Source organism: Sinocyclocheilus rhinocerous, unplaced genomic scaffold, assembly GCF_001515625.1.
Source record: "Sinocyclocheilus rhinocerous isolate Xijiao unplaced genomic scaffold, SAMN03320098_v1.1 scaffold66, whole genome shotgun sequence".
NCBI classification, from domain to species: Eukaryota; Metazoa; Chordata; class Actinopteri; order Cypriniformes; family Cyprinidae; genus Sinocyclocheilus; species Sinocyclocheilus rhinocerous.
This window is the reverse complement of record NW_015662934.1, coordinates 3177-17605: the sequence shown is the minus strand read 5'-3', so window position 1 is coordinate 17605 and position 14429 is coordinate 3177. Positions and strand designations below refer to the sequence as shown.

General features: G+C 35.9%; 1 protein-coding gene across 2 annotated transcripts; it reads left to right on the top strand.

Moving 5' to 3' along the window:
- Positions 1–7194: 7194 nt before the first annotated feature.
- Positions 7195–10761, top strand: LOC107728472 (uncharacterized). Of its 2 annotated transcripts, XM_016538636.1 has the most exons (3): positions 7195–7323; positions 7836–7942; positions 8932–10761. In XM_016538636.1, exon 3 carries the CDS (start codon positions 8976–8978, stop codon positions 10155–10157), a length of 1182 nt encoding a protein of 393 aa, XP_016394122.1. In that variant the 5' UTR covers positions 7195–7323; positions 7836–7942; positions 8932–8975; the 3' UTR covers positions 10158–10761. The 2 variants fall into 2 exon arrangements, with proteins under 2 accessions (XP_016394122.1, XP_016394121.1); XM_016538635.1 differs by lacking the exon at positions 7836–7942.
- Positions 10762–14429: the final 3668 nt, after the last annotated feature.

Below are 14429 nucleotides of genomic sequence, written 5' to 3'. Positions count from 1 at the left end.
GAGTCCGCGATACCAGGATGACATAATTAAATAGTTGTACACCATTTTGAATCGAGTTTTAATATTTTATTAGCTAAACAAACGCAAAGCTTCCACCAAGAAAAAATTGTTCAAGCAAGAGTACAGCGCTGACTTGTGTTACCCGGATGAGCCTGTGTTATTAGCTTTTACCGGTTGTTATCGAGGGATAACATACCTCGGAATGTCGCGACTGACCAATCAGAATCAAGTATTCCACAGAGCCGTGTAATAAAATAGTATTATATTTTTGTTGATATTTTGAATTGAATTTAAAAATGTATTTATTTGTATATTTGCTGTTTTCATTTTAAGTTTAGTTAAAGTTTTAGCAATTTTGTTGTGTTTTTGCCATTATTATTTTTTGTACGTCTTTATAGTTTTTATTTTTATATAGTTTTATATAAGGTTTCAATTTTTAGTTTTAGTCGTTTTAGTACTAAAATAAGTTTAAGATTTTTTTGTATTTTATTTTATTTCAAGTAATGGGATTTTTAATGATGAAACCCCTGCTTTATTGCTAAATATTCAATATATACAAATACAAAAGTAGGCCCTACTTAAAGTAGGCCTACTTTTACCTCACTTGGATTACCCTATTATTTTGCAGATTTGAAACTTGAATGTACGAAGCTTCCTGTGTCATTTGCTTTCAGTTATTTTACATATTCAAAACAGTCCATTATGCTGCTTGATACTGTATTTTATTATCATGTTATTTCAATTCATCAACATAAATCACATTGGTTTGTAGCGCAAATAGTTTTACCGTTTACTGCACTTTGCTATTCTTCAAGTTATTTAATGAATCTGAAGTCTCTCGTATTAAAAGAAAACAGCTTACTTTGCTATTTGTACTTACGTTGCAAAAAAAAGGTGGATAGAAACTCCTGTAGGCTATTCATTAGCGGTTGAGGCTTCTGTCTTGGTTGGAGTTATATTGATCCATGTGGCCTCCATCTCTGGTAAAGTTTATATATATATATATATATATATATATAGTTACACCCGTCTGTTACTAAATCAAAACAAATGTATTTTATTTTGGTATGACATAGTGACAATACAGTTGAAATACAGTACTTTTTACACTAAATATAAATAAATATAGTTTGTTGTTATGCACATTCTGCTGGCAGATGGCGCTAAAAACACATTGGAACTAATGAATGGATGTCTTATTTCACCGAACTCGGCGCTAATGACAACTAAATAGTGAACCACAGGAAAAAAAAAAAAGCTTTTCAAAATGTTGCTATATAGTTTTTAAAAAAAGTTAAATATATACTTTAACAGGTATTTTACTACAAACTGATCTGACTTTGTTGTTATATATTGAAAATAAAGGCCCTACCTACTCCAGGAAAGTCAATATCAATATTTAATAAACCAATAAGTGATTTTATGAAGCCCAACATCATAGTATTGACAGGGGTGGTGGATCAATCCCATGATACCTCACCCTGGCTGCATCTGCCAGTCACAGCCTGAGCTAATGACATTACCTATTCATCAGAGTGGACCATCAACCGGCCTCCTGCCTTTAAGTGGCCTGATCTGATAAAAAGCATTAAAACATTTGTACTGTGACACACACCAGCTCACCCTCAGCCTCTGCACTGGATTCATCCTTCTGATGTGTCTGACTGTGCTTATAAAACCTCTGAATATGTAGTTGTCTTCACAGAATGGTAATGCTAGCTGAGGAATTGCATGCATTCTTTCTCCTAAGAAGCTGTATATAAATGCTCAGTAATTTCAAGCTCAATGCTGTACAGCTCGTCGTTCACTGTCTGTCTCTGAGGACACGTCAGCACTCTGGAATCTCTCTCTGTCTCAAGTGTTTTCTCTCTGGTGGTGAGATAAGCTCAACTCCTCCGCTCTGTTGACTCTAAACAGTGTGAGTGTCTCCTCAGCACTGCAATATATCAGACTGTCGATAAACCTCCCTCCCTTCTGCCTGATTCATTCCCACACTTTCAACTTTGACAGGAAGCAACTGCTTCGCTTCCATGACAGAGTGTCACTTTCATGCCAGTAATATATATATATATATATATATTTACAAAAACAGCATCTTCTAAACCAGCTTTCACCCGTTTCAGAGACTGAATAGAACTTTATTTATGCAAATAAGCAGTAATATGTGCACATTACGTTTTTTTCATAAATTAATAGACTTTTTATATATTTTATTAATTATTGAATAATTATTGAATAATAAATAACATTAATATATTCAGAACATTTTTTTTGTTAGGACGTGATTTGCTGTTACATAAAAGTAAATTTATTTATACAAAAAAAACACTTGCTGTTTACATATATACTTATGTGCACAATAAGTGCTTTTTTTGCATAAATTAATTTACTTTGTAACAGCAAATCATGTCCTAACAAAAACAAATGTTCTGAATATTGGTTATGCATTATTAACTGTAAAAAACTTTCTTGCAGTCTTCAAATTGTACTAAAAAAAATAGATGAACAAATCATGTCATGAGAAGTGATTAAAATTAATCATGGCTGTGCTCGCAACACAAAGGTTATTTATTTTGGGTTGCGAGTTTAGTTTAATCTGAATGTGAAGGGTCAAGTGCGTGAGAAAGTAGAAGAAGGAAATAAACATCAATGCAATCTGGAACACACAGGAGGAAATTGTTGGGATTAATAAACTGCAGAATAAAATGAACGTCATAAGCAACTCTCTGTGTGCTGCAAAGGATATGCACTAAAAAATACTTTGTTACCTTATGGGTTCATACAAATGAAAATTCATCCACAAAGAAGGCTGGTGTGTTAAAGCTGTAAAATGGTGTGTTGATCTTGCTTTGGTAAACATGAGACAGATGAATGTTTTCTCATGGATTTCACAACTGTACCACATTTCGCAATACATACAGATGTCTCATACAAAATATCCCTATGATACACTTTTATAATATCTGTATTTTAGACTACCACAAACAAACATACTGTATGTGAAATTTGAAACCAATGACCCTTTTGGCTAAAGTACACAGTGAAAACTTGTCTGACAGGAACTGGTTAAACAAACAGGGTCATATGGGAAGTGTGGACAGATCTGGTGTGGATTCCTGTGAACTTTATCTCTAGACTGGGAATGGTTTATCAAAGACTTTTATCTGTTAAATGATTACCTTGTAATTTATCCTGGACTGACTTCCAGATGCTCTTCATCTTTTTGTTGAAGGTTTAATGTTATGGATCAATGATTTATACATTTATATGATTTATATATTTATACAATGTAAAAATGTATTACTACTATTATAATTTATAAGTACTAAAGTAATATTTTAACGGATAACAGGGTGGGGGAATTTTAGTCCTGACGCTTAAATATTAAGTAATATTTAACCAGCTGGCAATGAACAATCTGCTTTTTATAGCTTCTTTCCTGACAAAACCACGAGAGCCATCTGTAACACACAGCCTTCCTCTAGTTTTCTATCTGTCTGTTGCAGTGCTGACAGTCTAACGTTCATGCCGATACATTTTATCTCTGAGTTCTGGGTGGAGCATCACATGATCACCAAAGTGACCCTGTACTGTGATAAAACCCAAACAATGTGGATGACAATAAACGTCCTTCAGGCAATAACACTGGATTCACATAACGATTCTGTGCAAATGGTCAGACGTTACATTTTAAATTCACAACTATGAATCATCTGTGTTTCTGAGCGCGAGGACAACCAGAACAAGATGACAAATTAAGGTTAAATGACAAATGATCATAAATTAACTCCAATGGCCTTCACAGGACAAACAGGCGCACATTAATGAAGAACTGCAAAGCGGTGACCTTCTCTTTTCATCGCTGTCTGGGCTGTAATCACATTTCCCATTTGCATAAGGTTGAGGTTTTTAAAGGGCAGAGAGAGAGATGCTTTAGGAAACCTGACTGAAATCAATACAGACATACTTGAGGTCGGCCAAAACACTGCTAAACAAACTCACCATCAACTGGGATGGTCAAGATGGGAACTAAACAAATTGTTTAGTCTGGTTTAATGCATCCTGCTTTATTCAGCGACATTCTAATTTATTGAGATGCACCTATATATATATATATATGTATATATATACATACACACACACACATACACATACACGTACACACACACACACACACACACACGTATGCAATTGGGTACAATAAAAAACAATTAATCATAATTATTTATTAATTATAATTTTATTTAATTAGTTTACTGTATGTAAAAATATGTAACACTTATGAAATATATTCGGTCCTGTGTATCGTGTATAGTGGTTTTGAAAGGATATTTTTAAAAGATGCATTATCACTGCTATCTTTTAAAGAAAAAAAATCTATTTTATGTGGAATAAAGTGGCATTTTATGAGATTTTTACTGTAGTTACTGTCATTTCCTCTGAAGCTTGTCCAGGCCAGAGGAAGCAGAGATATTCAGGTCTGTCATTAAAGCAGTGTTCATCCTTTGCCTTAAGCGAAATGGCGTTTTTCCATAATTCACTGAAAGCTCTCTGCTCACGTCCTGCGATCCGGAAGCAGCTGTTCCCTGACACTGCTTGTTAGAGAAGGAAAGGATGGACAAAGCATTAAACTCAAGAGAATTAGTCTGCAAGAAATAAAATTATATATATATATATATATATTTTTTTTTTTTCCCCCAAATGACAGCTGTTGTGAAGAAACCAGTGCTAAAAACTTTAAGTGCTAAAAATAATATGCAACAGCTCATTTGCATTGGATATTTCCTCATTCGCAGATACGGTACATCTTGTTTGTCTCACATGACAGACGTTGGCACATTTACAATGAAGCACGCATTGAATGTGTTCCAACGAAACATTCAGAATGCACTTCAATTTGGTAGCCAAGACAAACCACATGATTACGTCTTGATGATTCTTGGAAGACCCACCTGAATGATCTTTTAGTTTCAGTTAAGAGGACAAACCTGTCTGAATAATTTCGACTTAACAGTTAGTCAACATGGCCTGCAGCTAATTCCCACATAAAATAATTCCCACAATTTACTCTTACACTTTCCCAATAGGCATGCTAATACATGCTAATACAGAAAAAATCTGATTCACTGTCTACTAGTACAGATTTGTAAAATGGACATTAAAAAGCTAGACTTCTTATACTATATCATATTTTGCTTCATGAAAATAAGAAATCTATCTGAACCAAAGTGACATCTTGTGGCTGCATACATAAGCACTTCACTACTCATAGTAAATATGACAGATTCTGAACATGAGATGCACTAACTACCAAATTGTCAAAAAATAGATTTCAATATTAAATGTTTAAGATGAGGATAAGACCTAAAAAAAAATAATGCGGCAAAAAAAGCTTGTTGTTCTGGCGATTGCTGAGGCAAGCAACACTATTACTATTGCTCATATAGGCTACTTTTCAAAACCCCTAAGCGTAAGCAATAAACTTGTGTTGTGCATAAATCACATCTCAGATTTTCCATTTTCTTTAATTCAACACTCATAATAAATATTATTGATGATAAATTCATGCACTGAACTATGCTGCCCTTTCTTGCACACCTTGCATAACTGTCAATCTGACAGATTTGCTGTTGTTGTTCAGACCAAAGCAAAAACTTAATCCACTTCTTTTATAACTTTACATCATGACTCATGCTAAATTAGAAACAATAATGCATGGGCAGGGATGTCAAATACAGTGAAGGACTATTCAGAAGACACACCTTAAAACACTACAAGATATGGAAGCTGTTTTCAGTCATTCATTCATTGCTTTAATATTTCAGACCATCTTTGCCTAATATGTGTGTGGACGACGCATGTGCTTTAGAAAAAGAAAACATTAACAAATCAAAAAATATGCTTACATTTTCGTTAATTCTGGAGTCAATGCTAGGTGAAAAGTAATAGCACATTTTGAGGTATCATTCATGCCTGTACAATATGGGAAGAGAAGTTTAATTCTTAAAGTTAGGAAATTATGTGCATTAGTCATTTGATTGCACTTCCAATAGATATATTTGGAAAGTATGGATCTTAATCTGCCACATCACACTCTAGGGCCCTTTTTACTGTTTCTCATGCATGTGCACCAGAGATCACACCCTGCATTACTGTGTACGTCATTGTTTATTAGCAAAACCGATTTGCATAGTGCGAGATCTAACAGTGACATGAAGATTTAAAATGCTAAAGCCAGACCCTCTGTAATCCACAACAGCCCCCCACTGTTCTTCTACAGACGAGTCAATGCATGCCAGCGTGTCCCAGCGACTGCTTCAGCACAAAGGCTCTGGGTTTGTCTGCCTGCCATGCTGAAAACAGTAGAGTCTTTCTTTGGCATGTAAAGCAGGGTGACGGAAGTGACCTAGAAGCATCGGGCCCGCAAGGGCTGTTTTCACGCAAATTTCAGATTGCCATGTTGCTCGCCAAAGTCTCCTAAAAGAAGAACAATGTAAAGACTACAGTTTATTTATTTGCATATAAAAACAATGAATTTAACCCTTTGATGCATGGTGTCCACTATTGTTTGGGCCATTCAGAGTGTGATATTATATGCAAATTACTTATCTTTTGACATACACGCAATTCTGGTACATCAGTTTTATATGTCATTAAGATTTTTATGACAGCATAAATTCCACATTCAAATTGCAGTGGACAAATGTGTAATGGGAACAATTAAATTCTTGTTTTGATGAAAGAAAAAAACAATATATTTCTCTTTGTCATTTAATTAATTATGCATGAGAGGGTTTGTATTATATATAAAATTATATAATGTTTTTGAAGTCTTTATGCTCACCAAGGCTGTATTTATTTGATCAAAAATACAGTAAAATAGTAATATTGTGATATATTCTTACAATTTAAAATAACTGTTTTCGATTTTAGTTTATTTTAAAAAGTAATTTATTCGGTTTGCCATATCGTCTCACATAGAAGCCACTGTGAGTGTCTGTACCCATGACAACACGTGTAGAAGGGCAGAGCATGCAGGATGTTTCAAATGGAAAGACGCTTCTAAGCATTTCTGGCACTATACCACTGCATGCTGATTTTTCTCAAAGAAGGCATGTTTACAGGATGTTATCTGTCTGTGTGCCTGTCCCTCGTCTCTTCTAGTGGGCTCAGAGGAATGCTGGCAGGGGATGGAGTTAATCTGAAGGGGGAGTGCCGCAGGAGAGAGTCTATATATACATGTGGACCCTGGGAGGCTGGTGCTTTTAGTTGGACTCTGTTGGAACACTAGAGAACACCTCTGAACATTTCACCAGACTAACGGTGAGTATCCCTTTTTTTGGGGGTCTTTGTCCATTTCCATTTATCATCTTTTCCTTTCTCTTTTTTCATCTTTTTTATTATTTTATTGGCACAACTTCAAAAACTTTATAGAGCATTGAATAAAATGTCACAAAATACAAAAATAAAAATAGCTGGCCTGTGATCTATGCTTTTTGTCATGAAGAGTTGGAGAAGACACTTTGTGGTAATCATTGTGATGTAGATGCCAGTCAATATTGACTTAAGCACAACATCCTGCCATATTATAAGCATATAACACTGGATGTTGTGCTAAAGTCAATATACTGACTGCCACGAAGCTCTAAGCAGCATTTGGATAGAAATAAGGGATGTGGCTCTGAACTTGAACAGTTCCTCTTTTTTAGAATCAGTTGGTTGGTTCCTTTCCTTTTTTCCACAGAGTAGAACCATCAAAACTGTGTTTTCTGATACAAATCATTAGACTGAATTTATTTTAAACTTATTTTCCTATATTTGATTTTCTTATGAAGTCATTTTCTTTCTCAAATCGGACACATCCTGGAGTTTTAATTTCAAAGCCATCTTAATTATTCTTACAAAGGAGGACTTGAAACAATCAGGATCATTGTATTGTTCAGTAAGTATTGTTTTGCTCCTAATTCCATTGAGATCAGAATGCTCTTTTAAAAGATGCATTGTTGAGTCATAAATTCCAAATACGAGTTCTACATGCTTATCATTCATAATAAAAGCTACTGAATTTCCATAATTGTTCACATAATCCACTAAATCATTATGTGAGACATTATTGCAGCAGAGCCAAATTATGTGTTTGATGTTTGAAATATGTTCATCAAATGTCAGGTTTAGTCTTGTATTTTTATTTGTGTTTACTTTGTATGTAAATCTGAGTCATACGGTGTAGAATATGGTTTCACCGCAGGACAAGTGTATTGGTTACAGATTTTCTCAGATCTGGGTGTGCCTTTTTTCTGTATATTGAGTCTCGGGAAATTAGATACGAGTGTGAGATCATCTCCCTTGTGTAATCGAAGTGCCCAGAAATGTCCTGAAATGCTTAACAGCTAAAGCAGTCAAATATATTCTCCCAGCAAGCCCTCCTGAAAACATCTGCTTTGCTATACATCTAGGGTTTAAATGCTGAATTATTCCCCAAAGAAGGGGAGTGAACAGCTCTCCGATTCTTGACGACTGTGCACACAATACTAATAATAAAGTGTGCTTTGATGCACAAAAAAACTTTTAGCATGTTTGCTTTATTAATTCTTATAGTAGACACCTGATCTCACTGATCTGCCTTTATTGTTGTATAATTTGCAGAGACTTAGCTGGTGGGGTGTAAGGTGGAACAGGACATGCCCGAACAAGACCAGAAATTTTTCTTTTTTTTTCAAATGGCTCGAGCCAATGGAAAACATGTATAAATGTACAAACACTCTGGTATTTCTGCCCCTGTGGTCTGGCTGTCCAATTCATCTCAGGTTACTGTTAAGGTCCCATCCTGAGCAAACAAATATGACCCTTAGAAATGTCTGCATTGATTTTAGTATTGATTTTTATGTTGTGGCTTCCACTTTATGATATATATGCCTTGATCTGTTACAGACAAGGGTAAGAAGGATAAGACAGCCTCTCTGCTTTGAACCACAATGAATCGGGTGGAAGAATGGGTTTTGGAGAACAAGGACAAGATCGAGAAAGGAGTGGAAATCATGGGGCAAAGCTGCGAGGTTTTAGCAGCCACCGTGGGACAGTTCCACCCCATCCTGGAGGCCGTGTTTTTGGCCTCGGCCGAACTCCTCGGAAACCCAGAAGGCAAAGAGGCCAAGTTCTTGGCTGAGCAGTTTGAAAAGATCAACCAGACACTTGAAGGTATTCGAGATGAAATCGACCAAATCGCTTTGGAGTTGCAGCGGACGAACATGAATAAGCAGAACTTTGACTATGAGGCGAAGATAATCAGTCAATATGAGAAGTTTCAAGACTTTGTCAATGCTAAGCCCAAGTTCAAGGAGAAGAAGAAGGAGAAGTTTATAACCCAGTATGAGAACACTGGTCGCGATCTGAACATTGATTCCTTGTACAATGCTGTAACTGGAGAGAATATCTCTGGAGATGCCATGTTGGACACGGTGGTGACCACAGAGCAAAGGAGCAGGAAGCCAGTGGAGGAGTTCTGTGCCAGACTGAAGAAGCTATTTGTCATGGGAATTATAGCAGTCATGGGTCACACCGCCCTGAAAGAGGGAGCGGTAGGCGAGGCCATGGTGAAGAAATGGCAGGATCGCATGGAAGACGTAGAGACACGCATGAAAGCGGCGGTGGATGACTGCATTGAGAATTTCCCTCAGCAGGCCAAGACGGATGTGGAGCGTGAACTTCTGGAATGTCAAGCCAACGTTGACCCAGAGTTTACTGGATTTATACTGGATATCCTTGCGAAGAAATATTACTGGGTTTCCTGGTCAGTTCGGGTCTTCAACCACAGTGGCATGTTCTTCTGGAATTGGCTCGCTGGCAAAAAGTACCATGGAAGTGGTGGAGGTGGCAACTTTTTTGATCTTCTGACCCCAAACAACATCAGAATCGTGGTGTCTTTCAGTGCAGACCCAAAACCGATTAACAAGAGCCAGATTGTAGATCAGATAGAGACTCAAAAGTTGAAGGGGGACATGCAGTCTGTGGCTCAGACACTGTGGAAGATGCTTCCCAACACTGTGGTCCATGCCATTAGCTGCTATAAGAAAGTAGAAGAGAAAAACAACTTCCAGCCAGAATGTTTCTACTTTGGGAGTCACAAAAAGGCATACCTGTGCATTCATTCTGAATAGACATGCGAAAAATTTAAATTGGCAATCAGCCTTCTACGTATATACTTCTGGTTTAGAAATTTGTATTGTATTAAATAGCTGAACATTATAAAGCAAACGATGACTGAATTGTTACGGTGCACCTACAATGAGAAAGTATATTATTGCTGGTTCACTTCATTTTCGCATGTCAGTGCATAAAAGGACCATAAAGAAATTTTTGTGTGTGACCAAACATAAATGCGTACATTTTAGATAAAAAAATTGTATGTTTTGTAGTTTAGAATACATTTGAAAGAGCGGTTGAGTGGAGAAAACTTAAACGATCAACAGATTCATGGGATTTCATTGTTAGTCGTGGTGTTGACAATCAAAAAGCATTTCATTTAAACTTTAGATTGTAGAAAAAGTCTTTACTGGAAAAATGCTATAATAAGCATTCAGTTAACTAGCTATATATACTCTGTAACCCAAGAATCATGTCCGTTTCTTGTTTATGATTGTATGTAATCACAAATAAAACAACTATGATCTAGAAATTTGTTTCAAAGTATCAACAGCCATCCAAATGGACCTTATTCAAGACAGATGTTATACTTTTTTTTAATTAAACGTACTGTATGTCAATCCGTCACAGCTTTGTTTTCATTTGCAAGGTTAACATTAGGTTCATATTTTAAAAGTAATGTATAAAAGACTCATAAAAGAGACTGAATGTATATATTTTAAATGATTTCCCCTTACAAAACTTACTATGGTAACCATATTGTACATAATTAAAGGACAACACTTCAATTCTAGAACTGCACTACAGTGTTTTTGTGAAAACTGTGGTTACTATGGTAAATCCTAAGGGGTAAAGGACAATTACGTAATTCTCTTTAACAAAGGTTGTACTATAGTAATTTGGTGTAAACCGTACATTTTGTACTTTTTATACTTAAATATTTATTTTACACCAGACACATAAACCATTCATCGTATTTTGGTGGGGAAAAAATTTTACAGTTGTAAATTTTGTAAAGGATAAAGGACAATACTTGAAATTCCTTCAGAGTGTAGAAGGGTGTGCCACGCGCTTTAGATAAGAACCAGCGCATGATCAGACGCCGAGCGAGACAGATCAGCGTGAACTTTAGCTTTATTTTATTCAAAGCCATTTGTGATCGATTGGAAGGTGAGTTTGGTCCATAACAGAACGTATTTGTTCTCTAAACATCAGTAACATGACGATTTCGTTGGTCTGTGCGCTGTAGTTTCAGTTTTTGCTCATGAAAAGTTTTGGGCGTTTCTCTTCACAGTCTGCTCTTGTCTGTCCGCCTGTGACATTTTCTCCAGACATCAATGTGTTTTAAACACGAGTGAGTTGCATAACGGATAGATTTTTCACGCAAAAATTAACTTCTCTGTAATTTAATCGCATTTGTTACCGTTCTGAAGAACTCTTGAGGGTTTGTTTGGCTATTATCGATGGGCTACAGACTAAACCAGGAAGTGCTTCTTATGTCAACAGGCATTGTATTAACTTTTCCAGCCTGATATCTGAAGTAAATTCTATCTGAAGGGAAAATTTATTCGCTTACCCTTCTTTTCTTAAGTTTCGGTGTACTTGTTATGAACTAATCTGCATCCTGGGACAAAAAACAAGGACTGATTAACCTACCTTTGCGTCGGTTGGGTGCAGGTACGGGGCAACGTACAGTCAGTCGGGTGTTATCGCCAAATAAACCGCGACAGGGATCTCGTGTCTCTCTGAAGCTGTTTATTTTGCGAAAATTACCAACTGTCATTATGACTTTACGCTGTCCCACGTATTATACTTCGACTGCTTAACAAACAAACATAGAAATAAATAAAAAGATATCAAGTAGGCCTATTACATGTAAAATATAATTCAATTGAAATTATTTGTAAAAACCGCGAAGGACACAAAGGTTTTCTGGACGAATGGTAAGTTGCCCTGGACAACGGTAACGGAAATATTTCCAGGCCCGCCTGTGATTGACCAATCAGAATCAAGTATTCGAGACAGCGTCTTTAATGTAGTTAAATAACAGGCCTCATACCAGTTTTATCAGAAATCTTTGGATATTTTGCTTCATAAACAGACAAATGTACTTGAAACATATTTTCAGCTACATTAACTACAGCTAAAATTGTAACAACATAATTTTATCATGCGTTAACTTATCATTGAAATTGTGCTACGTTGGATTGTAACCCATAGGAAATCTGACTTTTTTAATATGTGTGTGTGTTATGAATTCAGTTGAGGCTATAAGCTAATGGAGCTATAAGCTAATACACGTAGTGTATTAAATTAGTCATTCAGTTTGTGTGATCCATGCCAACAGATCTTTACAATGGTCCGCATTTCAAATATGCATACAGGCCTGTTTTGGTTGAGGGGTGAACACTGCGAAATTAGTGAGATTTCATCTTGTAACACTGCAATTTTGTAGCTACTGCCCAGTGAAAAAGAGCATAATGTGGATGTCTGGAGAGAAGCTGACATGGTGTTTTCCTTGTCTTGTTTCTATGGTTACTGAGGTGCTTTGGAAAAAAGGTTCTTGCTCAGCTAGTTGAACTAGCCTGCTAATCATTTCCACACCTTTGTTGGCACCAGCCAGAAACGTTAATGGAAAACCATCAGTTGTTTAGGTGAATTTTGTCATAATCGTATCATTACATGGTAGCCTATATTGTAAATATTTGTTCAGACATCTTATGTAATAGACCAGTCAAAAGTTTGCACACACCTACTCAAAACTTTATTTAAATTTTTTTTTATCACAAGACATTAATGTCGAGATCACAAGACATTAAGTCAGTCAAGTATGTCCAAACTTTGGACTGGTAGTGCATATGATCTTCTAGGAAGTTTTAAAATGACCTAACGCACTACTTCTCTTAACAAAAAAAAGCAAAGCTTTATATTGGCCTACTCTGTGTTGCATCATTTAACATTTGGAAAAGGGGAAATCCATTTGAACTGTTTCCAATTGAAATGTCTGTCCTCTGTATTTTTATGCATTGCATACTGTGACTAAGTGTTCAAACATTATTTGACAATTCTTTTAGTGCATGTTTGAATTGAATGAATGCATCTGGCCCATTTCTTTCATGAATGTGTAGGTGTGGTTGTCGGGGAGAGCGAGCATCTGTTAGCATGTGTACATACACCTGGTGTGTATTGTTGCTGCTTTTATGGTTTGTATAACACATTTCTCATTTCTTTTATCTTTTTACAGCAAGCCCACCCTGACTCACATTGACCACTCAAAGGTTGAGAGGAAACAAGGACTAACACATGTAAGTTTCTTTCCATATACCACTCTCAGAAGACAAAGGCCTCACTTACAAAAGCTGACTTAATTTTTCAATTAAGAAAATAGCATGTTTTGTCTATTTTTGCAAAATAAAAAATGTTAAAATGCATTACATAGCTAACATTTGGCATTATTACATGTAAAAGCCTCCTTTAAATATGGGTGTGGTTTTGAATATTTCGTAGTAAATCACCCGCAATATGGCCTTGAAGCCCTATACAACTTGTTAGATTGCACAAGCAAATTAGTAGCCTCAGTAAATCAGAGCCTTAAAGGAATAGTAAAAAAAAAATGCTGGAATTGTACTTACCCTTAGGCCTTTAAAGATGTAAATGAGTTGGTTTCTTCATCAGAACTGATTTTGAGAACTGATTCTGTTCTGATGAAGAAACAAACTCATTTACATATTGTATGGCCTGAGGGTGAGTACATTGTCCGCAAATTTTCATTTTTGGGTGAACTATTCCTTTATATTTAATACAACTTTAAAGGGGTCATATGATGCGATTTCAATTTTTCCTTTCTCTTTGAAGTGTTACAAGCTCTTGGTGCATAAAGAAGATCTGTAAAGTTGCAAAGACTAAAGTCTCAAATCCAAAGAGATATTCTTTATAAAAGTTAAGAGTCAACCACGCCTACCTAAAACGGCTCGTTCTAACACGCCCCCACATATCTACGTCACGATGTGGGAAGATTTGCATAACACAGCCCAAATGTTCACGCAAAGAAAGAAAGCATAACTTTTATTCTCGCTGTAGTATTGATACAAATAAAAGTAATGCTTGTTACATACTATTGACCCAGTACTGACACATATTATTTATTAGGTGGTTGGCTTTGTTTATTAATTTTTGTTTCTTTGTTTGTTTGTAATCAAAGATAAAGTACACGTTATATTTGTGTGTCGAAGATAAGGCTTTATTTTTGACAAAAGCTTGGTGTTCAGTTTAATAAGATTTAAAAA